Source organism: Budorcas taxicolor, chromosome 25, assembly GCF_023091745.1.
Source record: "Budorcas taxicolor isolate Tak-1 chromosome 25, Takin1.1, whole genome shotgun sequence".
In the NCBI taxonomy this organism is placed as follows: domain Eukaryota; kingdom Metazoa; phylum Chordata; class Mammalia; order Artiodactyla; family Bovidae; genus Budorcas; species Budorcas taxicolor.
The window spans coordinates 50,891,250-50,918,749 of NC_068934.1; the positions used below are offsets into that span (position 1 = coordinate 50,891,250).

The 27,500-nt window shown below is 65.5% G+C and overlaps 1 protein-coding gene across 1 annotated transcript in view; it reads right to left on the minus strand.

The window, feature by feature from the left end:
- Positions 1–339: 339 nt before the first annotated feature.
- MUC5B (mucin 5B, oligomeric mucus/gel-forming) overlaps positions 340–27,500 on the minus strand; it is a 39,819-nt gene continuing 12,658 nt past the window's right edge. Inside the window, 40 exon segments of the mRNA XM_052661712.1 lie at positions 340–432; positions 435–467; positions 605–722; positions 807–962; positions 1,008–1,051; positions 1,597–1,707; positions 2,097–2,204; positions 2,321–2,407; positions 2,731–2,847; positions 3,218–3,255; positions 3,335–3,439; positions 3,808–3,988; positions 4,245–4,276; positions 4,550–4,650; positions 4,848–4,917; positions 4,988–5,169; positions 5,260–5,488; positions 5,711–5,897; positions 6,255–6,502; positions 7,260–7,431; positions 7,701–7,882; positions 7,996–8,291; positions 8,293–8,395; positions 8,398–8,566; positions 8,568–8,698; positions 8,701–13,943; positions 14,028–14,534; positions 14,808–15,942; positions 16,075–18,069; positions 18,565–20,292; positions 20,521–21,856; positions 22,604–22,785; positions 22,996–24,132; positions 24,344–24,541; positions 24,616–24,659; positions 24,750–24,897; positions 25,082–25,210; positions 25,480–25,636; positions 26,490–26,729; positions 27,116–27,295. Of these exon segments, the coding sequence (XP_052517672.1) occupies positions 340–432; positions 435–467; positions 605–722; positions 807–962; positions 1,008–1,051; positions 1,597–1,707; positions 2,097–2,204; positions 2,321–2,407; positions 2,731–2,847; positions 3,218–3,255; positions 3,335–3,439; positions 3,808–3,988; positions 4,245–4,276; positions 4,550–4,650; positions 4,848–4,917; positions 4,988–5,169; positions 5,260–5,488; positions 5,711–5,897; positions 6,255–6,502; positions 7,260–7,431; positions 7,701–7,882; positions 7,996–8,291; positions 8,293–8,395; positions 8,398–8,566; positions 8,568–8,698; positions 8,701–13,943; positions 14,028–14,534; positions 14,808–15,942; positions 16,075–18,069; positions 18,565–20,292; positions 20,521–21,856; positions 22,604–22,785; positions 22,996–24,132; positions 24,344–24,541; positions 24,616–24,659; positions 24,750–24,897; positions 25,082–25,210; positions 25,480–25,636; positions 26,490–26,729; positions 27,116–27,295 (17,652 nt within the window).

The following is a 27,500-nucleotide window of genomic DNA, read 5'->3' on the forward strand; positions in this document are numbered from 1 at the left end:
GGGGGCCTCCTTGCCGCCTGCTCCGCCCGCCCCTCCTGGGGGTTCCAGCAAGAGCCTGAGAGGCGGGGTTCAGGGACAGCCTGGCCACCCCCCTCCCCCGGACGGCGGGGGAGCTCAGGGACGCAGCTGGTGGGAAGAGACACCAGGACCAGGAAGCGTATGTGATGCTCGGCCTTTATTTGCAAAACGGGCTGTGTGAGCACGGCATACTGTGGGGGCCACTCCCTCCCTGGCCTGCCCCTTGGCCCTCGTAGCCTCAGCCCAGGGTCCAGACACCGGCAGGCAGCCAGCCTGGCTGATGCAGCTCCCTGGAGGCAGCCGGCCTTGCCTGGCCCGGCCTCAGTCTGTGGTTCGCTGTAGGAGGTAGCCAGTGGGGGTCTGTGCCCCGGGGCCTTCGAGGGGCACGGAGGCCGCCGTGGGGCCCGAGAGCAGCAGCGGGTGCGGTTTTCTCCACAGCGTCGCCGCCTCTTGACGCCGGTGGGGTTGAGCCTGGGTGTGCCCGTGTTTCAGATGACGGTCACCTGACCCTGACGGCTAGGGAGGTGGCCAAACAGGCGCGAGGGGCTCTGAGGGCAGGACCTCGGGTCCTCAAACCGACCCCCACTGCGCTTATCACCCTGCAGGGCCCGGGTTTCACCAGGGCAAGTGCAAAGAGGGCGGGGGCAGCAGTACCCATGGAAGGCGTGCGTGGGCGCCCGTGGTTTCTGTGGTTGGGGGGGTGCCTGGGGGGCGCAGAACGTCAGACAGCGGTGGACCCCAAGGTTGGGAAGGTGGACGCGCTCTCCTCGAGAGTCTGGGGCGAGGACGCGCAGGCTGGGACGCAGCTGCACTCGTCCACGTGGGTGTAGGTGTGCTGGAAGGCCGTCCCGTCGGGGCACTGCATCGTCACCACCTCCTGGTGGGTCCTGGTCTCCTGGCAGCAGCTGCAGCTGCACTGCCTGGCCTGTGTCTCCATGGAGTACCTGCAGACGCACGGCCCTCAGGACCTGCCCTCCCGCCCACACCGCCCGGCTCCTGGCCTCTCAGAGGTCTGGAGACAGTGGCCGGCTCCCTAAGGAGCCGGGGCTGCTCGCACTGGCCCGGACAGCGCTCTGGGTCACTGAGAACCCCAGCCTTCCCCAGCCAGGCCCCGCTCTTTCCCAAACCAGCTCCTCAAACTTGCCACCCGTGGCAGACCCCTCCTCTGGGAACCTGCCCTGGGCCGTCCACCCAAGTCCAGACCCTTCCTCCTGCCTGTTCTGCCTGGACTCACAGCGGGCCGTGGCCTGGATTTCTGGGGGTTGGACTCTGCCAACAGCTCTGCCCTGACAGTCCGGCTTAGGGAAGGCGCAGATTCTGCCCGGCGCCAACACAGGCAGACCTCCCCGTGGTAGCCCTGGTGCTCTGACCCCCGTGGCCCCGCCCAGCTGTCTCAGGCCTGGCGCCGGGGGTTAGGGAGGCTCAGGGTTTCTGCAGCCCTGCTGGGCGGCCCTTCCCTCTTCCCTGTGGCAAGCTGGGCCCTCCGGCCTCAGCCCCAGCGCAGGGGGTCCCGCTAAAGACGGTCACGTGGGGCACCGGGTGGTGACCATGTGCGTGTCTGGGGCGGGGGTGGAGGGCAGGGGCGGCTCACCGGGACACTTGCGGGCAAGAGCCCTCGCAGAAGGAGACCTTGACGGCAGTCTGGGTGACGCAGCCCCGGTGTCGCAGGACCGTCATGTTGGCGTGGACCTGGCAGGCATCTGCGCAGAGGGAAGGCAGTGGGGGCAGGTCTCCGAGGGCCATGTAACCTCCCGCTCGGGGTGGAGGTTCTGGCGGGGGCGGGCAACTTTGGGAGGAGTCAGTGGGCGGAGCTGGCAGTGCTGAGAGGCAGGAAGGTGAGCCTTGACTTACCCGTTTGCACACAAGAGTAGCAGCAGCCGATTTTCTTGAGGATGCCCTGCAGGGGGAGGGGGCAGAGGCGGGGCTGGAGTGGGCGGGGCTCCGTGGTGGGCGGGCGGGGCCTCTGGTGATGGACTCTGGGAATGGGTGGGTGTGGGCTGTGGTGTGGGCGGGGCTTCTGTGCCAGGAGGCCCGGCTGGCTAGCCTGAGCCCCAGACACACACCTTGCAGGGGGACACGTCGGGGCAGACCACAGGCGTTGGGGTCAGCATAGGGGGTCCGTCCCTGGCCTGGCAGTGGTACTCCGTGCAGTTGTCCACAAGGCTGTTGATCCAGGTCTCGTTGAACTGGAATGAAAGGGGGAGAATGGGTGGGGGCCGGGCTGGGGATTAGCTGGAGGGCGGAGAGGAGCTAGTCAGGAGGGTCTCTTCAGGGCAGGGGCTGAGACTGAGTGCTCCCTTACCTGGACCAGCTGACCATCTGGTGCAAGGCAGGAGGTCTGCACGCACTTCCCACAGCATTGCCCGGCCACCGTGGAGTACTCAAAGCCCTGGGCAGAGGGGTGGTCACGTCCCACACCCAGCCCTCCTGCTCTCCCGCCCATCCTGGGGCACCCCCTTTCCTCTGTGAGGCGTGCCCCTGCCCAGCCACAGGGTCCTCTCTTAGCCTAACGGCGCCTTCTCCACTTCGGCCCTCCAGAACCTGATCCTAGCAGCCTACAGGTCTGCCTGCAACCCAAGGCCCCGTACCCCACCCTCCTGCTTCACTCCCTCCTTTTGGGAAGAAAAAGCCTCCGTGAAGGCTGAGCTGGAGGCCCTCCCGGGGGCCCAGGGCCCGGTGATGCGGCTCCCCAGGGACCTAGCCTGGCCTCACCTGGAGGCAGGTGGTGTTGCAGGCCTCCTCCTCACACCACACGGTCGGGTCCTCACTGTCTATGGACAGACAGGTGCACGTGTGGCACGGAGTGACCCCTGGGATGGTCGCACCAACCTGCAGTGGACAGAGTGAGGGGAGGTGACCCTGAGGGGGCACCAGGGCCAGGCCACCTCCCTGTCCCCGCGAGACCCACAGAGCGGTCTCCTTCCTCTTCACACGGGATCAGAGACGTGACCCTGGATCACATAGACCGGGGCAGCGGGGACCCCGGGCAGGTGGGAGGGGCACTCCTGCCCTGAAGCTCTTGCTGGGAGAGCCTGAAGCTAAGCTCCCAGTGGCTCTCGACAGCAGCTGCCTCTGAAGGGCCCAGAGCCTCGACCCATCCGCTGTCATGGTGAGAGGGGCACAGGGGTCCTCGGAGGATGTGCCGAGTCTGGAGCCCACCCTCTGCCCTGTTCCGACTGCCTGGACGCGGAGCCCTTACCCCGTAGAACGTGCCATTGAAGCTGCACAGCAGAGGCTCTGGAAGGAAAGGGGTTGCTGAGGGCCTGCCGGGCGGGCCCCAGCCCCAGCCCCACTGCCCCCCAGCCTGGAGACTCACCGCAGATGAAGGTGGGGCAACAGTCACCCTCCACCTGGGTGCGGACAAGCTTCTCTCCCCGCCTACATGCAGGGGGGCTCTGGGGGCATGTGCTCGCATTGCAGACTGCGGGAGAGTCAGGGGGCTGCCTGGGGTGCCCCTGCGCCCCTCCTCCCGCAACTGTGGTTCCCGGGGTAACACCGCCCCACGCTGGACCGGAGAGGCCCTTTCCAGAGGAGCTGATGGCTCCCTGCGGCCCTTCTGGGCCACACTCTGTCGTCTCCCCAGTCTTCCCCAAGACCCTGCCTGGTAACAGGGACACCAGAGGCCGCCAGCTTCATTTTTAGGTGGAAAAGTGAAGGAGCGAGAGGCCCCTCACCTCAGGGTTCAGCCTCAGCCCGGCCACAGGACCCCGAGGCACTCCCGCCCTGCTGGTCAGGTGGCTGGAGCCAGACACCGTGCCACCCACCCGCCCACTGGGGTGCAGGCCTCACCACACAGATTCTCCACGCAGCATGGGTTGTCCGCCAGAGGCCTGCTCACGGCCACGAAGCCGGCCCGGCTGCATTCCTGTGGCTGGTCTGGGGCCGGGCACTCCATGGGCACGCACTGCACTGACACGGTGCCCTTGTCACACACGCAGTTCTGGCAGTTGCTGACCCACCGTTCTCCAGGCTGCGACAGACCAGATCAGGGTCCCCAAGGGCCCCAGGTGGCACCCTGGCCTCTGGGGCCGCGTCCAGCAGCAGGTCGGGCCCCGGCCTCCCTGTCCCAGGAGCAGCCATAAGGCTGACATGGCTCACACCTGGGGGTGCCACACCCGCCCCTGCCCCGCCACCCAACCCCGGGCAGAGCCAGGGCCCTGGAAGGGGCATGCCCGCCCTCCTTCCGCTCAAGTGAGGAGCCAGGCCGCTGAGCGCGGAGCACTCACGACTTTGGGAAGCCCATCCGGTCCCACACAGGCTACAAGGCAAGAATCGGGAGAAGGGGGTTAGTGGGAGCACTGGGGTCGGGGCCCAGCCGGCCTGGCCACCCCTCCCCCAGTGGAGGCCTCTTCTCCCTGCTTGGGGCAGGGAGAGCTCGAGGGGGCTCACTTAGGAGGGGGCTCAGGAAGGCTCCAGGCCACGCTGAGCTGCTGGCAGGACTGGGCAGGACTGGCCCCAGCCAGGGTCTGCCCGCCCCGGGGCCCCTCCCGCTCTCCAGGGCTGGGGGGGGGCCTGGCCACGGGCTGCTTACAGCACTCGGGCACACAGATGTCCCTGTGGGAATTGAAGAGGATGTGGCCGTCGGGACAGAAGCAGCCCTCTGCCAGCCCCACGCTCTGCAGACTCTGGCCCCTGCAAGGCAACGAAGGCAGGCTGAGGGGAGGGCGGTGGGCATGGTGCAGGCCCAGGGTAAACCTCGGGTCCGGGGCCGAGGTCGGGGGCAGGGCACCCCTGAGATCTGGGTCTCCTCCTGGCTCCCCACCAGGTCCTCTGGGCCGGCCCAGGAGGCCCGCTGTCCCCGCCGTGCTCGCCCTGCCAGCTGGGCTCACCTGGAGTCGCAGGACTCTGGCTGCACAGGGCCGCAAGACTTGTACACCTTGGCGGGCGGGCAGGCTAGGTCTGGGGGCACACAGACAGGTGTCAGGCAGGCCGAGGAGGCCAGGGCCCGCGGCGGCCACGCCTGACTCACCACACAGCCCGTGGGTGGCATTGCGCCAGTCGGCGCAGACGCCCCGGGAGCGGCAGAGCTCTGCGTAGGTCTCCAGGCTCTGGCAGAGCACCTTGCGGCCGTGGCCAGGCCAGCAGCTGTCACTGACACAGGCATTGAAGTACGGGCCAGGCGGGATGAGGCTGTGGCACCCGGCGAAGACCCTGCAGGCAGGGCCCATCAGAGGCTGCAGCGGAGGCCCCTCGGGGTGATGGCGCCCCACCACCACCACCCAGCCCAGGCGGAGAACTCACGAGCTCAGCATCAGCTCGCAGAGGGGCTCTGGGGGGCATGATGGGTGGATGGCGGGCGTGCTGGTTCCCGGCAAGAGGGGGCTGGTGGTTGGGGGCAGGCTGGTGGGCTCTCCGCAGCCCTCCCCGCTGCTGTCGGAGACCAGCCAGGACCGGGCCATGTCCCGGCAGGTGCGGGCCATGGTGCCATCCGGCCGGCGACATTCATCCCTGCGGTTGTTGGTGCAGGTGCCTGGGGAGGGCGGGGTTCGAGGGGGGACACACACTGGACCATCCTCACCTTCCCGCTTCATCTCCCAACCTCCCCAGCAGCCGCTCAGCTACCAAACAGGGCTTCCCGCCTGGGGCAGGTGCGGGGGCCGGTGTGCGTCTGGGGTCCCCTGGGGGGACTGCGCCCGCAGTGGTGGTGCCGGCCCCTCGCCGCCCCCGCAGGCGTCCTGCAGGCCCCACTCACCGCACTGGCCCTCAGTGTTGTGACGGAAGTGGCTGTACGAGAGCCGGGCCTGGAAGACCCTCCCGTTGAAGGTGATGCTGACACCGATGGCGGGAATATCGACGCGCATCCCGGTGGCCCCGGTCAGGGTCACGGCCACGCCGTTCTTGCTGAAGCTCTGCCTCACCCGAGTTTGGTCCAACAGGATCTGGGGGCGTGACCGGGGGACCCGTGACGGGGGCTGCAGGCCTGCCTTCGGGGCTGTCCTCCCACGTGCTGGGCCCCCCTCCTTGGCACTCGTGCCCTGAAGAGCAGATGCCCACCTCGGGCTGGGGTCAGGCTCAGTGTGTTCGGGTCCCGGGTGCTCTCGGCTTCGGGCGCCCCCCGTGCTCCATCCCTGCCCTCTCTGGAGTCACCACACTAGGGCCCCCAGGTCCCAGTGTGCCCTCTGTCTTCCCCGAGGCCCCTGAGGCTCTCTGGCGGGGGGGTGACTTGGTCTCTGTGCCCCAGGGCCCCCCTAAACCAGGTCGGGACTGGCCACCACCGCTCTGCTGCCCGCGCTCACCAGGCTTTCCTCCTGCCCATCGGCGCTGGTGGTGGTGGAGAGGACGACGTCCGTGGACTGGTAGTGGGTGCTCAGGGCACGGGGGCAGTGGGCGGCGGCCTCGCAGAAGCGGTTGTGCAGCAGGACGCGGAAGTTGCCGTGGCGTGACTGGATCTCGCGCACGAGGACGTAGGTGCAGTTGTCCCGGAAGGTGTAGGAGGTGCCGTCGAAGGTCTCATAGTGGCTACTCCCCCAGCCGCTGCAGACGCCTGCAGGCGTGGACGGGCCTTACCCAGTGCCACCTGGAGCTACCACTTTGGGGGTCGCTCAGCCCCGGGGGCCTCCGTCCCTCCTTCGGGACACGAGTGGACCCGGTTGGATGGGGGGCCCCCGGACATGTCCACCCAGAGCCTGTGGACGTGACCTCCTTTGGGGAAAGGAGGGTCTCTGCAGCTGTGATTCAGTGAAGGCTCGGGGGGGAGGTCATCCTGGATGACCAGGGTAGCCCTCAGTCCATGACAAGGGTCCTTCTAAGAGGCAGGGAAGAAGCTGCGTGGTCACTGGGTAGAGGTGGGGCCACAGGCCAGGTGCACCCAGGGCCCCAAGTCTGGAGGGCCAGGCAGGACCTCCCACCCTTAAAGCTTTGGGGACGGCTCGGTCCCTCTGACTCTTTGCTCTCTGACTTCTGGCCTCCAGGACCATGAGAATCAACTCCTGCTGTTTGCTTGGGGGGGGGGGAGGTCATTTGTTTTGGCTGCCCCAGGAGCCCAAGGACTGTAAAGCCACCCACCTCCTCCCGTGGGCCGTTCGGCCATGGAAGCTGCTGAGGACCCTCAGGACGCGATCCTCTCAGCGCCTCACCTTCACCCCTACTCTCCCTGCTCTCAGAAACCCCCGGGTTCCCTTCAAACCGTCAAGCCTGATGGGGATGGGCCCAGCGACCCCAGGCCTAGGGCATGGCGGGTGTGTGCACGTCTCAAACGCCACCAACCCTCCCCCCACCCAGAACCAAGGGCGGGCGCTCACACTCGCACTCGTAGCGGTAGGCACAGTGGTGGCTCTGATTCTGCACCTTCACGGGCAGGTGCCCGTTCACGCACGTGATGCTGCTCATCGGCCGTGGCCCCAGCAGGGTGACACGGTTGTCACCTTCACAACGGGCCACCGTGCAGTCCTCCAGGAACCAGGACTCATTCACCTGTGACAGAGCACAGCACTCACGGGGTGGGCTGGCAGGACCCCTTCTCACTGCCCCCACCTCAACCGCAGGAACCCCCCCCGCCCCCCCGCCTGGGGCAGGGCAGCCACTGCCTCCTGGCTGGGCTTGGACCCTGCATGCCTTCCTCCAGCCAGAGCGACCCGTGGAGTGGCCACTGAAGGCTGGGGGTGTGCCAGCAACCTTGATAGATGCCCGGGCCCCGTGCACACAGAAGGGCCTGGCAGGTCCTGGTGGAGTGGGAGGCACACCTTTCGAGGAGGGACTGTGCGATCACAGCCGCTAACTGGGGTGGTTGGGGGCACAGAGGCTGAGGTCCCTGTGGGTGAGGAGGTGGTGCAGGCGCCCTGGAAGCGGTCAAGTTCACAGCGCTGGTTACAGATGGCTAAGAAGGGGCAGCCTGCCCCGTCTGTCTTGTTGTAGACAATGTCCCCTACAAGGTCAGAGGCAACAGGTCAGCCAGGGTGGGGCCAAGGGCATGAGGACACAACCAAGGCAACCAAATGCCAGGGAGGAGGTCTGCAGGAGGGTTGGTACTTCACATACCAGGTAGGAAGAACTTCCCAAAGGCGTGGCAAAGGCAGGGTGTGGTGGGGCTAGGCGAGGTTGCGGGAACAACGGAGGGCACCAGGCTGCCAGAGGTCTCTGAGGACGAGGACGGGGTAGTGAGTGGAGACACAGGAGTAGTCAATAAGGGGGAGGCTGAGATACTGGACAAGTCTGGCTTGGTGGTCATGGGTGAGGACCCTGGGAAGGGAGACGGACTAGAGATGGACATCCTCTCGGTGGTCACCACGGAGGCGGATCCTGTCACACTCGTGGGGCTGGAGACCCCCTCTGTGGTCACTGTGGAGGAAGGTCCTGTCACACTCGTGGGGGTGGAGACCCCCTCTGTGGTCACTGTTGAGGAAGGTCCTGTCACACTCGTGGGGGTGGAGGTCCTCTTGGTGGTCGCCACGGAGGAGGGTCCTGTCACACTCATGGGGGTGGAGACCCCCTCTGTGGTCACTGTGGAGGAGGGTCCTGTCACACTCGTGGGGGTGGAGACCCCCTCTGTGGTCACTGTGGAGGAAGGTCCTGTCACACTCGTGGGGGTGGAGGTCCTCTTGGTGGTCGCCACGGAGGAGGGTCCTGACACACTCGTGGGGGTGGAGACCCTCTTTGTGATCACTGTGGAGGAGGGTCCTGTCACACTCGTGGGGGTGGAGACCCCTTCTGTGGTCACCATGGAGGAGGATCCTGTCACAATTGTGGGGGTGGAAGCTCCCTCCGTGGTCACTGTGGAGGAGGGTCCTGTCACACTCGTGGGGGTGGAGACCCCCTCTGTGGTCATGGTGGAGGAAGGTCCTGTCTCACTGGTGGGGGTGGAGACCCCCTCTGTGGTCACTGTGGAGGAGGATCCTGTCACACTGGTGGGGGTGGAGGTCCTCTTCGTGGTCGCTGTGGAGGAGGGTCCTGTCTCACTGGTGATGGTGGAGACCCCCTCTGTGGTTGCCTTGGAGGAGGGTCCTGTCACACTGGTGGGGGTGGAGACCCTCTCCGTGGTCACTGTGGAGGAGGGTCCTGTCACACTTGTGGGGGTGGAGGTCCTCTCGGTGGTCACCATGGAGACGGGTCCTGTCTCACTGGTCGGTGTGGAGACTCTCTCAGTGGTCACTGTGGAGGAGGGTCCTGTCTCACTGGTGGAGGTGGAGGTTCTCTCCCTGGTCACTGTGGAGGCGGGTCCTGTCTCACTGGTGGGGGTGGAGGTCTTCTCAGTGGTCACTGTGGAGGCGGGTCCTGTCACACTCGTGGGGGTGGAGACCCTCCCCGTGGTCACTGTGGAGGCGGGTCCTGTCACACTGGTGGGGGTGGAGACCCTCCCCGTGGTCACTGTGGAGGCGGGTCCTGTCTCACTGGTGGGGGTGGAGGTCCTCTTTGTGGTTGCCTTGGAGGAGGGTCCTGTCACACTGGTGGGTGTGGAGGTCTTCTCAGTGGTCACTGTGGAGGCGGGTCCTGTCTCACTGGTGGGGGTGGAGACCCCCTTGGTGGTCACTGTGGAGGAGAGTCCTGTCATACTTGTGGGGGTGGAGGTCCTCTCAGTGGTCGCTGAGGAAGGAGCTGGAACACTCGTGGGGGTGGAGACCCTCTTTGTGATCACTGTGGAGGAGGGTCCTGTCACACTTGTGGGGGTGGAGACCCCCTCCGTGGTCCCCTTGGAGGAGGGTCCTGTCACACTGGTGAGGGTGGAGATCCTCTCAGTGGTCACCATGGAGGAGGGTCCTGTCACACTGGTGATGGTGGAGACCCCCTCTGTGGTTGCCTTGGAGGAGGGTCCTGTCTCACTGGTGGGGGTGGAGACCCTCTCCGTGGTCACTGTGGAGGCGGGTCCTGTCACACTGGTGGGGGTGGAGGTCTTCTCAGTGGTCACTGTGGAGGAGGGTCCTGTCACACTGGTGGGGGTGGAGACCCCCTTGGTGGTCACTGTGGAGGAAAGTCCTCTCATACTTGTGGGGGTGGAGGTCCTCTCAGTGGTCGCTGAGGAAGGAGCTGGAACACTCGTGGGGGTGGAGACCCTCTTTGTGATCACTGTGGAGGCGGGTCCTGTCACACTGGTGGGGGTGGAGGTCCTCTTTGTGGTCACTGTGGAGGAGGGTCCTGTCACACTTGTGGGGGTGGAGGTCCTCTCGGTGGTCACCATGGAGATGGGTCCTGTCTCACTGGTCGGTGTGGAGACTCTCTCAGTGGTCACCATGGAGGAGGGTCCTGTCACACTGGTGGGTGTGGAGGTCTTCTCAGTGGTCACTGTGGAGGCGGGTCCTGTCTCACTGGTGGGGGTGGAGACCCCCTTGGTGGTCACTGTGGAGGAGAGTCCTGTCATACTTGTGGGGGTGGAGGTCCTCTCAGTGGTCGCTGAGGAAGGAGCTGGAACACTCGTGGGGGTGGAGACCCTCTTTGTGATCACTGTGGAGGAGGGTCCTGTCACACTTGTGGGGGTGGAGACCCCCTCCGTGGTCCCCTTGGAGGAGGGTCCTGTCACACTGGTGAGGGTGGAGATACTCTCAGTGGTCACCATGGAGGAGGGTCCTGTCACACTGGTGGAGGTAGAGGTTCTCTCCCTGGTCGCTGTGGAGGAGGGTCCTGTCTCACTGGTGATGGTGGAGACCCCCTCTGTGGTTGCCTTGGAGGAGGGTCCTGTCTCACTGGTGGGGGTGGAGACCCTCTCCGTGGTCACTGTGGAGGCGGGTCCTGTCACACTGGTGGGGGTGGAGGTCTTCTCAGTGGTCACTGTGGAGGAGGGTCCTGTCACACTGGTGGGGGTGGAGACCCCCTTGGTGGTCACTGTGGAGGAAAGTCCTCTCATACTTGTGGGGGTGGAGGTCCTCTCAGTGGTCGCTGAGGAAGGAGCTGGAACACTCGTGGGGGTGGAGACCCTCTTTGTGATCACTGTGGAGGCGGGTCCTGTCACACTGGTGGGGGTGGAGGTCCTCTTTGTGGTCACTGTGGAGGAGGGTCCTGTCACACTTGTGGGGGTGGAGGTCCTCTCGGTGGTCACCATGGAGACGGGCCCTGTCTCACTGGTCGGTGTGGAGACTCTCTCAGTGGTCACCATGGAGGAGGGTCCTGTCTCACTGGTGGGTGTGGAGGTCTTCTCAGTGGTCACTGTGGAGGCGGGTCCTGTCTCACTGGTGGGGGTGGAGACCCCCTTGGTGGTCACTGTGGAGGAGAGTCCTGTCATACTTGTGGGGGTGGAGGTCCTCTCAGTGGTCGCTGAGGAAGGAGCTGGAACACTCGTGGGGGTGGAGACCCTCTTTGTGATCACTGTGGAGGAGGGTCCTGTCACACTTGTGGGGGTGGAGACCCCCTCCGTGGTCCCCTTGGAGGAGGGTCCTGTCACACTGGTGAGGGTGGAGATACTCTCAGTGGTCACCATGGAGGAGGGTCCTGTCACACTGGTGGAGGTGGAGGTTCTCTCCCTGGTCGCTGTGGAGGAGGGTCCTGTCTCACTGGTGATGGTGGAGACCCCCTCTGTGGTTGCCTTGGAGGAGGGTCCTGTCACACTGGTGGGGGTGGAGACCCTCTCCGTGGTCACTGTGGAGGCGGGTCCTGTCACACTGGTGGGTGTGGAGGTCTTCTCAGTGGTCACTGTGGAGGCAGGTCCTGTCTCACTGGTGGGGGTGGAGGTCTTCTCCGTGGTCACTGTGGAGGCGGGTCCTGTCTCACTGGTGGGGGTGGAGGTCTTCTCAGTGGTCACTGTGGAGGCAGGTCCTGTCTCACTAGTGGGGGTGGAGGTCTTCTCAGTGGTCACTGTGAAGGCAGGTCCTGTCACACTGGTGGGGGTGGAGGTCTTCTCAGTGGTCACTGTGGAGGCAGGTCCTGTCTCACCGGTGGGGGTGGAGGTCTTCTCAGTGGTCACTGTGGAGGCGGGTCCTGTCACACTGGTGGGGGTGGAGGTCTTCTCAGTGGTCACTGTGGAGGAGGGTCCTGTCACACTGGTGGGGGTGGAGACCCCCTTGGTGGTCACTGTGGAGGAGGGTCCTGTCACACTGGTGGGGGTGGAGACCCCCTTGGTGGTCACTGTGGAGGAAAGTCCTGTCATACTTGTGGGGGTGGAGGTCCTCTCAGTGGTCGCTGAGGAAGGAGCTGGAACACTCGTGGGGGTGGAGACCCTCTTTGTGATCACTGTGGAGGAGGGTCCTGTCACACTCGTGGGGGTGGAGACCCTCCCCGTGGTCACTGTGGAGGCGGGTCCTGTCTCACTGGTGGGGGTTGGGGTGGAGGTGGTGATGGCCGTGCTGGGGCAGTAGCTCTTCTCACAGCAGAGTAAGCGGATCTGGTAGTTGAGGCACATCTGGCCGCTCTGGTCCTGGTTCCGGCACACCAGGCCCACCTCTCGCTGGCACAGTACCACCTGGCCCAGGTCTGTCAGGGGGGTGTCTGGCAGCTGCTCAGCCCGACACTCCAGCTTCAGAGGCTGCTCGCAGACAGCCCCACCGGCTGCCCGGATGTTAGCATACGTCTCAAAGTCCCCCCCATCAGCCCCTGGGTGTGGGTAGCTCTGGTCCATCCAGTCTGTCCAGGCACACTGGTGCTCACAGGTGGTGGACGCAGTCCCTGGGGATGTGGGGACCAAGGTGGTCCCAGAGGTGTGGGCCTTTGGGGAGGACAAAGTGGCCACAGAGGTTGTGGTGGTGGTGGGGGAGCCCAGGGTAGTGCCCAGTGAGGAGATGCTGGGCTCAGGCCCCGGAGGGGATAGGGAGGTTCTGGTGCCCGCCCCTGTGCTGGAGGTAGCCTGGCCTGTGCTGAGTGTGGTGACTGGGGGTCTGGTCGTGGTCTCAGAGGGCCTGGTGGGGAGCTCTGTGACTTGTGTGGTGCCCTTGGAGGTTGTGGGTGGCAGGAAGTGGGTGTGAGTGGTGGGCAGGCTGGTCACAGAGGTGGACTCAAGAATGTGGGAAGTCACCAGAGTGACTGTGGAGGGGGCACCAGTCCAAGTCGGCTTCGGGGTTGTGGGCAAGGCCTTGGAGGTGGAGAACGGGGACCAGGCTGTGGTGGAGGTCGGAGGCGATGGCCCTGTTGCTGGGGAGCTGCCAGGGGGCAGGGAAGTGGACCGCAGGCCAGGGGAGGCTGTGGTGGGGCAGTGTCGGACATCATCACAGCAGTACACACGGATGTTGTAGTTGAAGCACATGGTGAAAGGCCCCCTCTGGTCCACGTTCCTGCACACCAACCCTGTCTCCAGGCTGCAGGTGAGTACCTGCCCGATCTGGTCGATGCTGACCTCGGGGTAGCTCTCTGCCCGGCATTCGATCTTCTCTGGATCCTGGCACATCTTGCCGCCTGCAGCCCGGATATTGGCATAGGTCTCGATGTCGCCACCTGTGACCCCCGAGGTGGGGAAGTCCACGTCGAACCACTCTGTCCACGTGCACTTGGGTTGACAGCTGGTCGTGGCCTGGCTGGTGGTGGGCCCGGTGGTGGCCGTAGCGGGCACTGGGGTGCTGGTCCTGGGGTGCTGGGTGGACAGGGTGCCTGTTGTGCTCAGTGGTGCTTCTGTCTGCGGCCCAGCTGTGGAGGTTTGAGTCGTTGCCAACACCGAGGTGGGCCCCTGTGAGGTTTCTGGAGTTGGGAGGCCCGACGTGGCTGTCCCCAGGGTGGTGGACCCTGTGGGTCCTTGAGGAGTTGCTGGGAGTGTGCTTGTGTGGCCTGGACTCGAGGATGTCGCTCGGGTCGTGAGTCCCGTGGAAAGGGCAGGCACTGGTGTGGCACTGCTGGCAGGGGACCCAGGAACCACTGTGCTCCCCGTCTGTGTTCTGGTCTGTGTGGGTGTTGGCACAGCAGTGGAGGTGGTGCTGGAGGCAGTGGAGGCAGTGGGCACTGAGCCAGCGGAGATGGTGGCAGTGGGCACTGTAGCAGTGACAACCGCGGCAGTCAGGGCTGCGGCATTGGAGGTGGCAGCTGTAGAGATGGTGGCAGAGGAGGGGGTGGCCGTGGGCACTGTCGCTGTGGTGGCAGTCACAGTGGGCACTGTAAGAGAGGTGGCAGTGGTGCCAGGGGCTGTGGAGGGGGTGGCCGTGGGCAGTGTGGCTGTGGTGGACGTGGGCACTGTGGCAGTGGTGGACGTGGGCACCGTGGCGGTGGTTGCCGTGGGCACTGTGGTGGTGGTGGGTGTGGGCACTGTGGCGGTGGTGGAGGTGGGCACTGTGGCAGTGGTGGACGTGGGCACTGTGGCGGTGGTGGGCGTGGGCACTGTGGCAGTGGTGGTGCTGGACATGGGCACTGTGGCAGTGGTGGACGTGGGCACTGAAGCTGTGGCGCTGGTTGCAGTGGGCACTGTGGCAGTGGTGGTGGTTGCCATGGGCACTGTAGCTGTGGTCGCCGTGGGCACTGTGGTAGTGGTGGACGTGGGCACTGTAGCTGTAGAGGTGGTTGCTGTGGGCACTGTGGCAGTGGTGGATGTGGGCACTGTAGCTGTGGTAGACGTGGGCACTGTGGCAGTGGTGGACGTGGGCACTGTAGCAGTGGCGGTGGTTGCCGTGGGCACTGTAGCTGTGGTCACCATGGGCACTGTAGCAGTGGTCGCCGTGGGCACTGTGGCAGTGGTGGACCTGGGCACTGTGGCTGTGATCGCCGTGGGCACTGTGGCTGTGGTGGACGTGGGCACTGTGGCGGTGGTTGCCGTGGGCACTGTGGCAGTGGCGCTGGTTGCCGTGGGCACTGTGGCAGTGGTGGACGTGGGCACTGTAGTGGATGTGGGCACTGTGGCGGTGGTTGCTGTGGGCACTGTGGCAGTGGTTGCCGTGGGCACTGTAGCAGTGGTGGTTGCCGTGGGCACTGTAGCAGTGGTGGTGGTGGACCTGGGCACTGTGGTGGTGGTGGACGTGGGCACTGTGGCGGTGGTTGCCGTGGGCACTGTAGCAGTGGTGGTGGTGGACGTGGGCACTGTGCCGGTGGTTGCCGTGGGCACTGTGGCGCTGGTTGCCGTGGGCACTGTGGCAGTGGTGGACGTGGGCACTGTAGCTGTAGCGGTGGTTGCCGTGGGCACTGTGGCAGTGGTGGACGTGGGCACTGTGGCAGTTGTGGTGGTGGTGGACCTGGGCACTGTGGCAGTGGTGGACGTGGGCACTGTAGCTGTGGAGGCAGTGGCCGTGGCCGTGGGGGACGTGGTGGCCGTGGGCGGCGTGCAGCGGCTGCTACAGCACAGCACACGCATCCTGTAGTTGACGCACATCTTGAACAGGCCCGGTTGCTCCTCGTTCCTGCACACCAGGCCGAAGCGGACGTCACAGTGCACTCGCTGGCCCACCTGCTCCAGTGGCAGGCCCGGGTAGTTCTCAGCCTCACATTTTATCTCCTGGGGCTGCTCGCACACAGCCCCTCCCGCAGCCCTGACCTTCTCATAGGTCTCAAAGTCGCCCCCGCCCTCCTCGTACTTGGGGTAGTCCACGTCGAACCACTCTGTCCACGTGCACTTGGGTTGACAGCTGGTCGTGGCCTGGCTGGTGGTGGGCCCGGTGGTGGCCGTAGCGGGCACTGGGGTGCTGGTCCTGGGGTGCTGGGTGGACAGGGTGCCTGTTGTGCTCAGTGGTGCTTCTGTCTGCAGCCCAGCTGTGGAGGTTTGAGTCGTTGCCAACACCGAGGTGGGCCCCTGTGAGGTTTCTGGAGTTGGGAGGCCCGACGTGGCTGTCCCCAGGGTGGTGGACCCTGTGGGTCCTTGAGGAGTTGCTGGGAGTGTGCTTGTGTGGCCTGGACTCGAGGATGTCGCTCGGGTCGTGAGTCCCGTGGAAAGGGCAGGCACTGGTGTGGCACTGCTGGCAGGGGACCCAGGAACCACTGTGCTCCCCGTCTGTGTTCTGGTCTGTGTGGGTGTTGGCACAGCAGTGGAGGTGGTGCTGGAGGCAGTGGAGGCAGTGGGCACTGAGCCAGCGGAGATGGTGGCAGTGGGCACTGTAGCAGTGACAACCGCGGCAGTCAGGGCTGTGGCATTGGAGGTGGCAGCTGTAGAGATGGTGGCAGAGGAGGGGGTGGCCGTGGGCACTGTCGCTGTGGTGGCAGTCACAGTGGGCACTGTAAGAGAGGTGGCAGTGGTGCCAGGGGCTGTGGAGGGGGTGGCCGTGGGCAGTGTGGCTGTGGTGGATGTGGGCACTGTGGCAGTGGTGGACGTGGGCACCGTGGCGGTGGTTGCCGTGGGCACTGTGGTGGTGGTGGGTGTGGGCACTGTGGCGGTGGTGGAGGTGGGCACTGTGGCAGTGGTGGACGTGGGCACTGTGGCGGTGGTGGGCGTGGGCACTGTGGCAGTGGTGGTGCTGGACATGGGCACTGTGGCAGTGGTGGACGTGGGCACTGAAGCTGTGGCGCTGGTTGCAGTGGGCACTGTGGCAGTGGTGGTGGTTGCCATGGGCACTGTAGCTGTGGTCGCCGTGGGCACTGTGGTAGTGGTGGACGTGGGCACTGTAGCTGTAGAGGTGGTTGCTGTGGGCACTGTGGCAGTGGTGGATGTGGGCACTGTAGCTGTGGTAGACGTGGGCACTGTGGCAGTGGTGGACGTGGGCACTGTAGCAGTGGCGGTGGTTGCCGTGGGCACTGTAGCTGTGGTCACCATGGGCACTGTAGCAGTGGTCGCCGTGGGCACTGTGGCAGTGGTGGACCTGGGCACTGTGGCTGTGATCGCCGTGGGCACTGTGGCTGTGGTGGACGTGGGCACTGTGGCGGTGGTTGCCGTGGGCACTGTGGCAGTGGCGCTGGTTGCCGTGGGCACTGTGGCAGTGGTGGACGTGGGCACTGTAGTGGATGTGGGCACTGTGGCGGTGGTTGCTGTGGGCACTGTGGCAGTGGTTGCCGTGGGCACTGTAGCAGTGGTGGTTGCCGTGGGCACTGTAGCAGTGGTGGTGGTGGACCTGGGCACTGTGGTGGTGGTGGACGTGGGCACTGTGGCGGTGGTTGCCGTGGGCACTGTGGCAGTGGCGCTGGTTGCCGTGGGCACTGTAGCAGTGGTGGTGGTGGACGTGGGCACTGTGCCGGTGGTTGCCGTGGGCACTGTGGCGCTGGTTGCCGTGGGCACTGTGGCAGTGGTGGACGTGGGCACTGTAGCTGTAGCGGTGGTTGCCGTGGGCACTGTGGCAGTGGTGGACGTGGGCACTGTGGCAGTGGTGGACGTGGGCACTGTGGCAGTGGTGGTGGTGGTGGACCTGGGCACTGTGGCAGTGGTGGACGTGGGCACTGTAGCTGTGGAGGCAGTGGCCGTGGCCGTGGGGGACGTGGTGGCCGTGGGCGGCGTGCAGCGGCTGCTACAGCACAGCACACGCATCCTGTAGTTGACGCACATCTTGAACAGGCCCGGTTGCTCCTCGTTCCTGCACACCAGGCCGAAGCGGACGTCACAGTGCACTCGCTGGCCCACCTGCTCCAGTGGCAGGCCCGGGTAGTTCTCAGCCTCACATTTTATCTCCTGGGGCTGCTCGCACACAGCCCCTCCCGCAGCCCTGACCTTCTCATAGGTCTCAAAGTCGCCCCCGCCCTCCTCGTACTTGGGGTAGTCCACGTCGAACCACTCTGTCCACGTGCACTTGGGTTGACAGCTGGTCATGGCCTGGCTGGTGGTGGGCCCGGTGGTGGCCGTAGCGGGCACTGGGGTGCTGGTCCTGGGGTGCTGGGTGGACAGGGTGCCTGTTGTGCTCAGTGGTGCTTCTGTCTGCGGCCCAGCTGTGGAGGTTTGAGTCGTTGCCAACACCGAGGTGGGCCCCTGTGAGGTTTCTGGAGTTGGGAGACCCGACGTGGCTGTCCCCAGGGTGGTGGACCCTGTGGGTCCTTGAGGAGTTGCTGGGAGTGTGCTTGTGTGGCCTGGACTCGAGGATGTCGCTCGGGTCGTGAGTCCCGTGGAAAGGGCAGGCACTGGTGTGGCACTGCTGGCAGGGGACCCAGGAACCACTGTGCTCCCCGTCTGTGTTCTGGTCTGTGTGGGTGTTGGCACAGCAGTGGAGGTGGTGCTGGAGGCAGTGGAGGCAGTGGGCGCTGAGCCAGCGGAGATGGTGGCAGTGGGCACTGTAGCAGTGACAACCGCGGCAGTCAGGGCTGTGGCATTGGAGGTGGCAGCTGTAGAGATGGTGGCAGAGGAGGGGGTGGCTGTGGGCACTGTCGCTGTGGTGGCAGTCACAGTGGGCACTGTAAGAGAGGTGGCAGTGGTGCCAGGGGCTGTGGAGGGGGTGGCCGTGGGCAGTGTGGCTGTGGTGGACGTGGGCACTGTGGCTGTGGTGAACGTGGGCACCGTGGCGGTGGTTGCCGTGGGCACTGTGGCGGTGGTGTACGTGGGCACTGTGGCAGTGGTGGTGCTGGACGTGGGCACTGTGGCAGTGGTGGACATAGGCACTGTAGCTGTGGCGCTGGTTGTTGTGGGCACTGTGGCAGTGGTGGTGGTTGCCATGGACACTGTAGCTGTGGTTGCCATGGGCCCTGTGGTAGTGGTGGACGTGGGCACTGTAGCTGTAGCGGTGGTTGCCGTGGGCACTGTGGCAGTGGTGGACGTGGGCACTGTAGCTGTGGTGGTGGACCTGGGCACTGTGGCAGTGGTGGACGTGGGCACTGAAGCTGTGGCGCTGGTTGCAGTGGGCACTGTGGCAGTGGTGGTGGTTGCCATGGGCACTGTAGCTGTGGTCGCCATGGGCACTGTGGTAGTGGTGGACGTGGGCACTGTAGCTGTAGAGGTGGTTGCTGTGGGCACTGTGGCAGTGGTGGATGTGGGCACTGTAGCTGTGGTAGACGTGGGCACTGTGGCAGTGGTGGACGTGGGCACTGTAGCAGTGGCGGTGGTTGCCGTGGGCACTGTAGCTGTGGTCACCATGGGCACTGTAGCAGTGGTCGCCGTGGGCACTGTGGCAGTGGTGGACCTGGGCACTGTGGCTGTGATCGCCGTGGGCACTGTGGCTGTGGTGGACGTGGGCACTGTGGCGGTGGTTGCCGTGGGCACTGTGGCAGTGGCGCTGGTTGCCGTGGGCACTGTGGCAGTGGTGGACGTGGGCACTGTAGTGGATGTGGGCACTGTGGCGGTGGTTGCTGTGGGCACTGTGGCAGTGGTTGCCGTGGGCACTGTGGCAGTGGTGGTTGCCGTGGGCACTGTAGCAGTGGTGGTGGTGGACCTGGGCACTGTGGTGGTGGTGGACGTGGGCACTGTGGCGGTGGTTGCCGTGGGCACTGTGGCAGTGGCGCTGGTTGCCGTGGGCACTGTAGCAGTGGTGGTGGTGGACGTGGGCACTGTGCCGGTGGTTGCCGTGGGCACTGTGGCGCTGGTTGCCGTGGGCACTGTGGCAGTGGTGGACGTGGGCACTGTAGCTGTAGCGGTGGTTGCCGTGGGCACTGTGGCAGTGGTGGACGTGGGCACTGTGGCAGTGGTGGTGGTGGTGGACCTGGGCACTGTGGCAGTGGTGGACGTGGGCACTGTAGCTGTGGAGGCAGTGGCCGTGGCCGTGGGGGACGTGGTGGCCGTGGGCGGCGTGCAGCGGCTGCTACAGCACAGCACACGCATCCTGTAGTTGACGCACATCTTGAACAGGCCCGGTTGCTCCTCGTTCCTGCACACCAGGCCGAAGCGGACGTCACAGTGCACTCGCTGGCCCACCTGCTCCAGTGGCAGGCCCGGGTAGTTCTCAGCCTCACATTTTATCTCCTGGGGCTGCTCGCACACAGCCCCTCCCGCAGCCCTGACCTTCTCATAGGTCTCAAAGTCGCCCCCGCCCTCCTCGTACTTGGGGTAGTCCACGTCGAACCACTCTGTCCACGTGCACTTGGGTTGACAGCTGGTCGTGGCCTGGCTGGTGGTGGGCCCGGTGGTGGCCGTAGCGGGCACTGGGGTGCTGGTCCTGGGGTGCTGGGTGGACAGGGTGCCTGTTGTGCTCAGTGGTGCTTCTGTCTGCAGCCCAGCTGTGGAGGTTTGAGTCGTTGCCAACACCGAGGTGGGCCCCTGTGAGGTTTCTGGAGTTGGGAGGCCCGACGTGGCTGTCCCCAGGGTGGTGGACCCTGTGGGTCCTTGAGGAGTTGCTGGGAGTGTGCTTGTGTGGCCTGGACTCGAGGATGTCGCTCGGGTCGTGAGTCCCGTGGAAAGGGCAGGCACTGGTGTGGCACTGCTGGCAGGGGACCCAGGAACCACTGTGCTCCCCGTCTGTGTTCTGGTCTGTGTGGGTGTTGGCACAGCAGTGGAGGTGGTGCTGGAGGCAGTGGAGGCAGTGGGCACTGAGCCAGCGGAGATGGTGGCAGTGGGCACTGTAGCAGTGACAACCGCGGCAGTCAGGGCTGTGGCATTGGAGGTGGCAGCTGTAGAGATGGTGGCAGAGGAGGGGGTGGCCGTGGGCACTGTCGCTGTGGTGGCAGTCACAGTGGGCACTGTAAGAGAGGTGGCAGTGGTGCCAGGGGCTGTGGAGGGGGTGGCCGTGGGCAGTGTGGCTGTGGTGGATGTGGGCACTGTGGCAGTGGTGGACGTGGGCACCGTGGCGGTGGTTGCCGTGGGCACTGTGGTGGTGGTGGGTGTGGGCACTGTGGCGGTGGTGGAGGTGGGCACTGTGGCAGTGGTGGACGTGGGCACTGTGGCGGTGGTGGGCGTGGGCACTGTGGCAGTGGTGGTGCTGGACATGGGCACTGTGGCAGTGGTGGACGTGGGCACTGAAGCTGTGGCGCTGGTTGCAGTGGGCACTGTGGCAGTGGTGGTGGTTGCCATGGGCACTGTAGCTGTGGTCGCCGTGGGCACTGTGGTAGTGGTGGACGTGGGCACTGTAGCTGTAGAGGTGGTTGCTGTGGGCACTGTGGCAGTGGTGGATGTGGGCACTGTAGCTGTGGTAGACGTGGGCACTGTGGCAGTGGTGGACGTGGGCACTGTAGCAGTGGCGGTGGTTGCCGTGGGCACTGTAGCTGTGGTCACCATGGGCACTGTAGCAGTGGTCGCCGTGGGCACTGTGGCAGTGGTGGACCTGGGCACTGTGGCTGTGATCGCCGTGGGCACTGTGGCTGTGGTGGACGTGGGCACTGTGGCGGTGGTTGCCGTGGGCACTGTGGCAGTGGCGCTGGTTGCCGTGGGCACTGTGGCAGTGGTGGACGTGGGCACTGTAGTGGATGTGGGCACTGTGGCGGTGGTTGCTGTGGGCACTGTGGCAGTGGTTGCCGTGGGCACTGTAGCAGTGGTGGTTGCCGTGGGCACTGTAGCAGTGGTGGTGGTGGACCTGGGCACTGTGGTGGTGGTGGACGTGGGCACTGTGGCGGTGGTTGCCGTGGGCACTGTGGCAGTGGCGCTGGTTGCCGTGGGCACTGTAGCAGTGGTGGTGGTGGACGTGGGCACTGTGCCGGTGGTTGCCGTGGGCACTGTGGCGCTGGTTGCCGTGGGCACTGTGGCAGTGGTGGACGTGGGCACTGTAGCTGTAGCGGTGGTTGCCGTGGGCACTGTGGCAGTGGTGGACGTGGGCACTGTGGCAGTGGTGGTGGTGGTGGACCTGGGCACTGTGGCAGTGGTGGACGTGGGCACTGTAGCTGTGGAGGCAGTGGCCGTGGCCGTGGGGGACGTGGTGGCCGTGGGCGGCGTGCAGCGGCTGCTACAGCACAGCACACGCATCCTGTAGTTGACGCACATCTTGAACAGGCCCGGTTGCTCCTCGTTCCTGCACACCAGGCCGAAGCGGACGTCACAGTGCACTCGCTGGCCCACCTGCTCCAGTGGCAGGCCCGGGTAGTTCTCAGCCTCACATTTTACCTCCTGGGGCTGCTCGCACACAGCCCCTCCCGCAGCCCTGACCTTCTCATAGGTCTCAAAGTCGCCCCCGCCCTCCTCGTACTTGGGGTAGTCCACGTCGAACCACTCTGTCCACGTGCACTTGGGTTGACAGCTGGTCATGGCCTGGCTGGTGGTGGGCCCGGTGGTGGCCGTAGCGGGCACTGGGGTGCTGGTCCTGGGGTGCTGGGTGGACAGGGTGCCTGTTGTGCTCAGTGGTGCTTCTGTCTGCGGCCCAGCTGTGGAGGTTTGAGTCGTTGCCAACACCGAGGTGGGCCCCTGTGAGGTTTCTGGAGTTGGGAGACCCGACGTGGCTGTCCCCAGGGTGGTGGACCCTGTGGGTCCTTGAGGAGTTGCTGGGAGTGTGCTTGTGTGGCCTGGACTCGAGGATGTCGCTCGGGTCGTGAGTCCCGTGGAAAGGGCAGGCACTGGTGTGGCACTGCTGGCAGGGGACCCAGGAACCACTGTGCTCCCCGTCTGTGTTCTGGTCTGTGTGGGTGTTGGCACAGCAGTGGAGGTGGTGCTGGAGGCAGTGGAGGCAGTGGGCGCTGAGCCAGCGGAGATGGTGGCAGTGGGCACTGTAGCAGTGACAACCGCGGCAGTCAGGGCTGTGGCATTGGAGGTGGCAGCTGTAGAGATGGTGGCAGAGGAGGGGGTGGCTGTGGGCACTGTCGCTGTGGTGGCAGTCACAGTGGGCACTGTAAGAGAGGTGGCAGTGGTGCCAGGGGCTGTGGAGGGGGTGGCCGTGGGCAGTGTGGCTGTGGTGGACGTGGGCACTGTGGCTGTGGTGAACGTGGGCACCGTGGCGGTGGTTGCCGTGGGCACTGTGGCGGTGGTGTACGTGGGCACTGTGGCAGTGGTGGTGCTGGACGTGGGCACTGTGGCAGTGGTGGACATAGGCACTGTAGCTGTGGCGCTGGTTGTTGTGGGCACTGTGGCAGTGGTGGTGGTTGCCATGGACACTGTAGCTGTGGTTGCCATGGGCCCTGTGGTAGTGGTGGACGTGGGCACTGTAGCTGTAGCGGTGGTTGCCGTGGGCACTGTGGCAGTGGTGGACGTGGGCACTGTAGCTGTGGTGGTGGACCTGGGCACTGTGGCAGTGGTGGACGTGGGCACTGTGGCAGTGGTGGACGTGGGCACTGTGGCAGTGGTGGTGGTGGTGGACCTGCGCACTGTGGCAGTGGTGGACATGGGCACTGTAGCAGTGGTGGTGGTTGCCGTGGGCACTGTGGCAGTGGCACTGGTTGCCGTTGGCACTGTGGCAGTGGTGGACATGGGCACTGTAGCAGTGGTGGTGGTTGCCGTGGGCACTGTGGCAGTGGCGCTGGTTGCCGTGGGCACTGTGGCAGTGGTGGACATGGGCACTGTAGCAGTGGTGGTGGTTGCCGTGGGCACTGTGGCAGTGGTGGACGTGGGCACTGTGGCAGTGGTGGTGGTGGACCTGGGCACTGTGGCAGTGGTGGACATGGGCACTGTATTGGACGTGGGCACTGTGGCAGTGGTGGTGGTGGACCTGGGCACTGTGGCTGTGGTTGCCGTGGGCACTGTGGCCGTGGTGGACGTGGGCACTGTGGCAGTGGTGGTGGTGGTTGCCGTGGGCACTGTGGCAGTGGTGGACATGGGCACTGTAGCTGTGGAGGCAGTGGCCGTGGCCGTGGGGGACGTGGTGGCCGTGGGCGGCGTGCAGCGGCTGCTACAGCACAGCACACGCATCCTGTAGTTGACGCACATCTTGAACAGGCCCGGTTGCTCCTCGTTCCTGCACACCAGGCCGAAGCGGACGTCACAGTGCACTCGCTGGCCCACCTGCTCCAGTGGCAGGCCCGGGTAGTTCTCAGCCTCACATTTTATCTCCTGGGGCTGCTCGCACACAGCCCCTCCCGCAGCCCTGACCTTCTCATAGGTCTCAAAGTCGCCCCCGCCCTCCTCGTACTTGGGATAGTCCACGTCGAACCACTCTGTCCATTGACAGCGAGGCTCACAGGTGGTGGTGGCCGGGAACACAGAGCTGCTGCCCTCTGGGGTCGTGGTTGTGGTCAGCTTGGTGGTTGCGGTCTGGGAGGTGAGCACTGCCGTGGTTGGGTGGGTGGGTGGTCTGGTGGGCGTGGTCTGGGAGGATGGAGGCTGGCTGGTGCCACAGGGCACATAGTCGCAGCAGAGGACCCTCAGCTTGTAGTTGTGACAGAGGGCGGGGCTCTGCTCGCTGTTGAGGCAAGTCAAGCCCTTGTCCTGGCTACACTCCACCTTCTGGCCCAGCTTCTCCAGGGGCATGCCTGGGAATAGCTGTGCCTGGCACTCAATGTCCACGGGGGCCAGGCAGACCTGGTAACCCCTCTGCCTCAGGTTCTCGAATGTTTCAAAGTCTCCCCCGCTCATGCCTGGCTCTGGATGGCTTCCGTCATACCAGTCGGACCAGTGGCAGACCTTCCGCACACACACAGTGGAGGGGGTGGGGGCCAAGCCTGTGGGTAGAGGGCAGGGGTCCCCATCAGCCTCCTCTGCATCCTTGCCAGCCATGCCCAGAGGAGGGGTGACTCATGTCCCCTTGCCCCAGGGTTGGCCCCAGACCATCCTTTGCATCCAGGACTCCTGCGCCAGGTGCTTCCTGGGCCCTCCCTCAGCACCCAGACCACTGTCAGGGGCCAGGCCCAGTGGTATGCCCGCCAGGCTCACCTGTGGTGGAGGGCAGAGCTGCGGTGCTGGTGAAGGTGAAGGGCGTTGTAGACGGGGTTCCGGGACACTCCATGGCCCTCCGGACGATGGTCCCGTTGTCTCTGCAGATGGCGATCAGGCAGGCGCCCAGCCCGTCTGTCGTGTTGTAGATGACGTCCCCATAGGCATAGGTCCTGCCCTCATAGGTGCACGTACAGGCTAAAGACGGACAAGAGCAGGGCTCAGTCTGAGCCCCCAGCTCCTAGGCCCCAAACCAACCGGGCCCCCCTTACCCTCGGGGCTGTGAGTGCACTGGAGGCCGCTGGAGGTGCAGGCGCTGGGGGAGGGAGAGAGAAGAGCTCAGAGCCAGCAGGGCACGAGCCTCAGTGTGCCCGCCTGGCCCCGCCCCGCACCCACACTGGCTCACCAGCTCTGACAGTTCTCCGTGGTGGGAACCCTCGTGCCAACATCATAGTAGTTCCCATCTCTGTCGTAGCAGCCGCTGCACTGTGCCACACACTCCATCCGGTCCTCGTTGAAGAGCGGCTTGCTGGGCGGGCACTCCGGGTAGCAGCCTGGGTGGGCAGGGCAGGGAGAAGACTCACGGCTCGGGCTGGGCAGTGTGCGCTTTTGCTGAGCCGCCGTCTCTGCCTCCCTGTCCCAGGGGCGGACATGGGGCAGCAGGAGCCCCTGGCCCCCTCGCCTGTGTGCCCTCCTGGGGTGGCGAGTTGTGGCCTCCCCACAGAAGCCTGTCCTCACCTTCCAGGCCTGGCAGGTCCATCAGGCAAAGCCCACTGGGGTTCCGGCAGGTCTTCAGACAGGGGGCCCCGCAGGGCTGGTAATGCCACTCGCACTCCCCGTGCGGGTTGTAGTAGTCGCAGAACAGAGCTGAGCAGAGGGGAGAGAGGCTGTGGGCGCCTGCCGGGCTCACCCTCCCAGAAAGGAGGCATCTCAGGCTTACTTCTCATCCCTGCCCTCAGACTGGCCCCGAGGGAGCCTTCCCCTTTGGGGGCAATGTGTCTGTCTGGTTTTTATACACAAGAGCACGTGCACACACAGGCAGTACACGCATGCCCTTGTGTGTGCACACATGCCCACCAGGCCCCCCAGCGGCTGCAGCTGCACCTCCGCCCACCCCCAGGGGCAGCCCAACTCACGGCAGACGTCCGGGGTCCGCCAGGACACGCACACGCCCGCTTCGTGGCAGGCCTGGGCATAGGCGGCCACGGCCGTGCAAAAGCACTCGCAGTCAGCCCCCGAGTCGCAGGCGCAGGCGTCGCTCACGCAGGCCTCGTGGTACCTGGTGGAGTCGACCTGGGGCGGGGCAGCGGCCGCTCAGCGAGGTGAGTCCGCAGCCCCTGGACGGCCGGCTGCCCGTGAGCAAGCCCCGCTGCCGTCTGGGCGCCGCCTCGGGGCTCCCGTCGCCTCTCTGGCCTCACCCCGCCACCCTTCCCCTGCCTCTGCTCGGCGCCACACTTGGCTGCAGGCCAGCCCCCCCGTGACCCTGCTGTGACCTGTCCTGTCTCCGCAGGGCCAGGGGGTGCCCACCCCGGTCCTCCCTCCCAGCCAGCAGAGGCCGGGGAGCCCAGGTCTTGCATTTGCCACCACGGGCACTGCCATCCGAGTCAGAGCCCGCTGTGCCACTTCACAAAGGATCGAACGGGCAGGGCACTGCGGGAGGGGGGGGTGGAGGTGGGGGGCTGCGATCCAGGAGGACCTTGGGGCCTCACACAGGCCGGCCAGCCCAGGGCAGACCAGTCCCACTGGCTGCCTGCTCATCGCCGTGCACAGCCCGGGTCCCGAGATCCGCGTCAGCGACTGCACCCTGCGGCCCCTAAGCAGTAGGATGGGCTGTGGGGAAGGGCCTGAGGCCATCATGAGTCTCTGCTCCCGGGGGGCTGGGCCGGGTGGGAGGCGCCCTGAGGTTTGTCCATGTTGGGGGCTGGCAGCTCAGGGAATGTGCCGGAGGACAGGAGGTGACCCTCAGGGCCCAGGAATTTCCAGGGGGTGAGGCTGAGTGTGGTCAGGGAACATGGGTGGGACTGGGGATGCCGGCACCTGCCAGAGGGGAGGGCCACACAGCGTGTCCTGCACAATGGTTGGGGTCAAGGCCGTCCTCAGAGGGCCAGCTCAGGCCAGACGCAGGTCCCACCCCGACCCTGCCCACCTGAGAATGGCAGGCGCTGAAGGTGGCACTGTTGATGATGCTGCACTGCTTCTGGGCCCACGACCTTCGATACGGGTTGGCGGTGCAGGGGTCCCTGGGGGCCAGAGCGTCCGGGCACGACGGGGAGAATTTCCAGCTGTTGCCAAACTCCAGCACGTCGCCCACCACAGACTGGCTCCGCGTGGTGAAGTCGTTGAGGGCGTTGTCGTCGAAGTTCCCGCACAGCCCGCAGACCCTCCCCTGCAGGGACAGGGCACGTGGGGCAGCGCCCGGGGAGACACAGAGCCTGGCCCAGAGGCACGGCTGCAGGGCACCCCACTCCCTCAGGCAGCACCCAGCAAGCTCTCAGGAAGGCAGGGGCACTCGGGGTCCTGCAGTGGGCAGGCGCCTGCCTCGCCCATAGAGCCTTAGCCCAGCGGGCATGGAGCGGCTGGGTGCAGGGACCAGGGAGCCAAGAGCGCCTTCCCCCCAGGACTGACATGGCCCCTTGGGAACTGGGCGTGTGCCTGCGCCCTCCCCCACCCCAGCCCTCAGCAGTCTGTCAACTGCCAGACCACACTGCTGGGCCTGCTCTAGGAGTGAGAGCTCCGCGCCCACCCGGGGCTCCCGCAGCCTGCGGCCCTCACCTTGTATTCATGGCGCAGCCGGATGATCACGCTGGTCTTCCGGTCCCAGGACACAACCACGCCGCTGTGGGTCTCCACAGTCAGGTAGACGCCCATGTACCGGACCCTGTAGGGCAGGTCTCCACCCGGCCCCCTCTGCAGCACCCTGTGGGTGCCCTCGTGCAGGATCAGCTCGTAGCTCTGCAGAGGGGCATGGGGAGGTGCCACCTGTAGGGAGCTGAGGGACCAGCTCTGGGCCAGACCCCCCTCCCTGGTGTGGCCCAGGCGGGCACCAGGGTGCTTGGGGGCATGAAGCATGGGGCTGGCGTTAGGAGTGAGCTAGCCTCCCGGCATTATCCTTGAGCTGGAGGCGAGAGGCTGGGGGGCAGCAGAGGCCGAGGGGGAG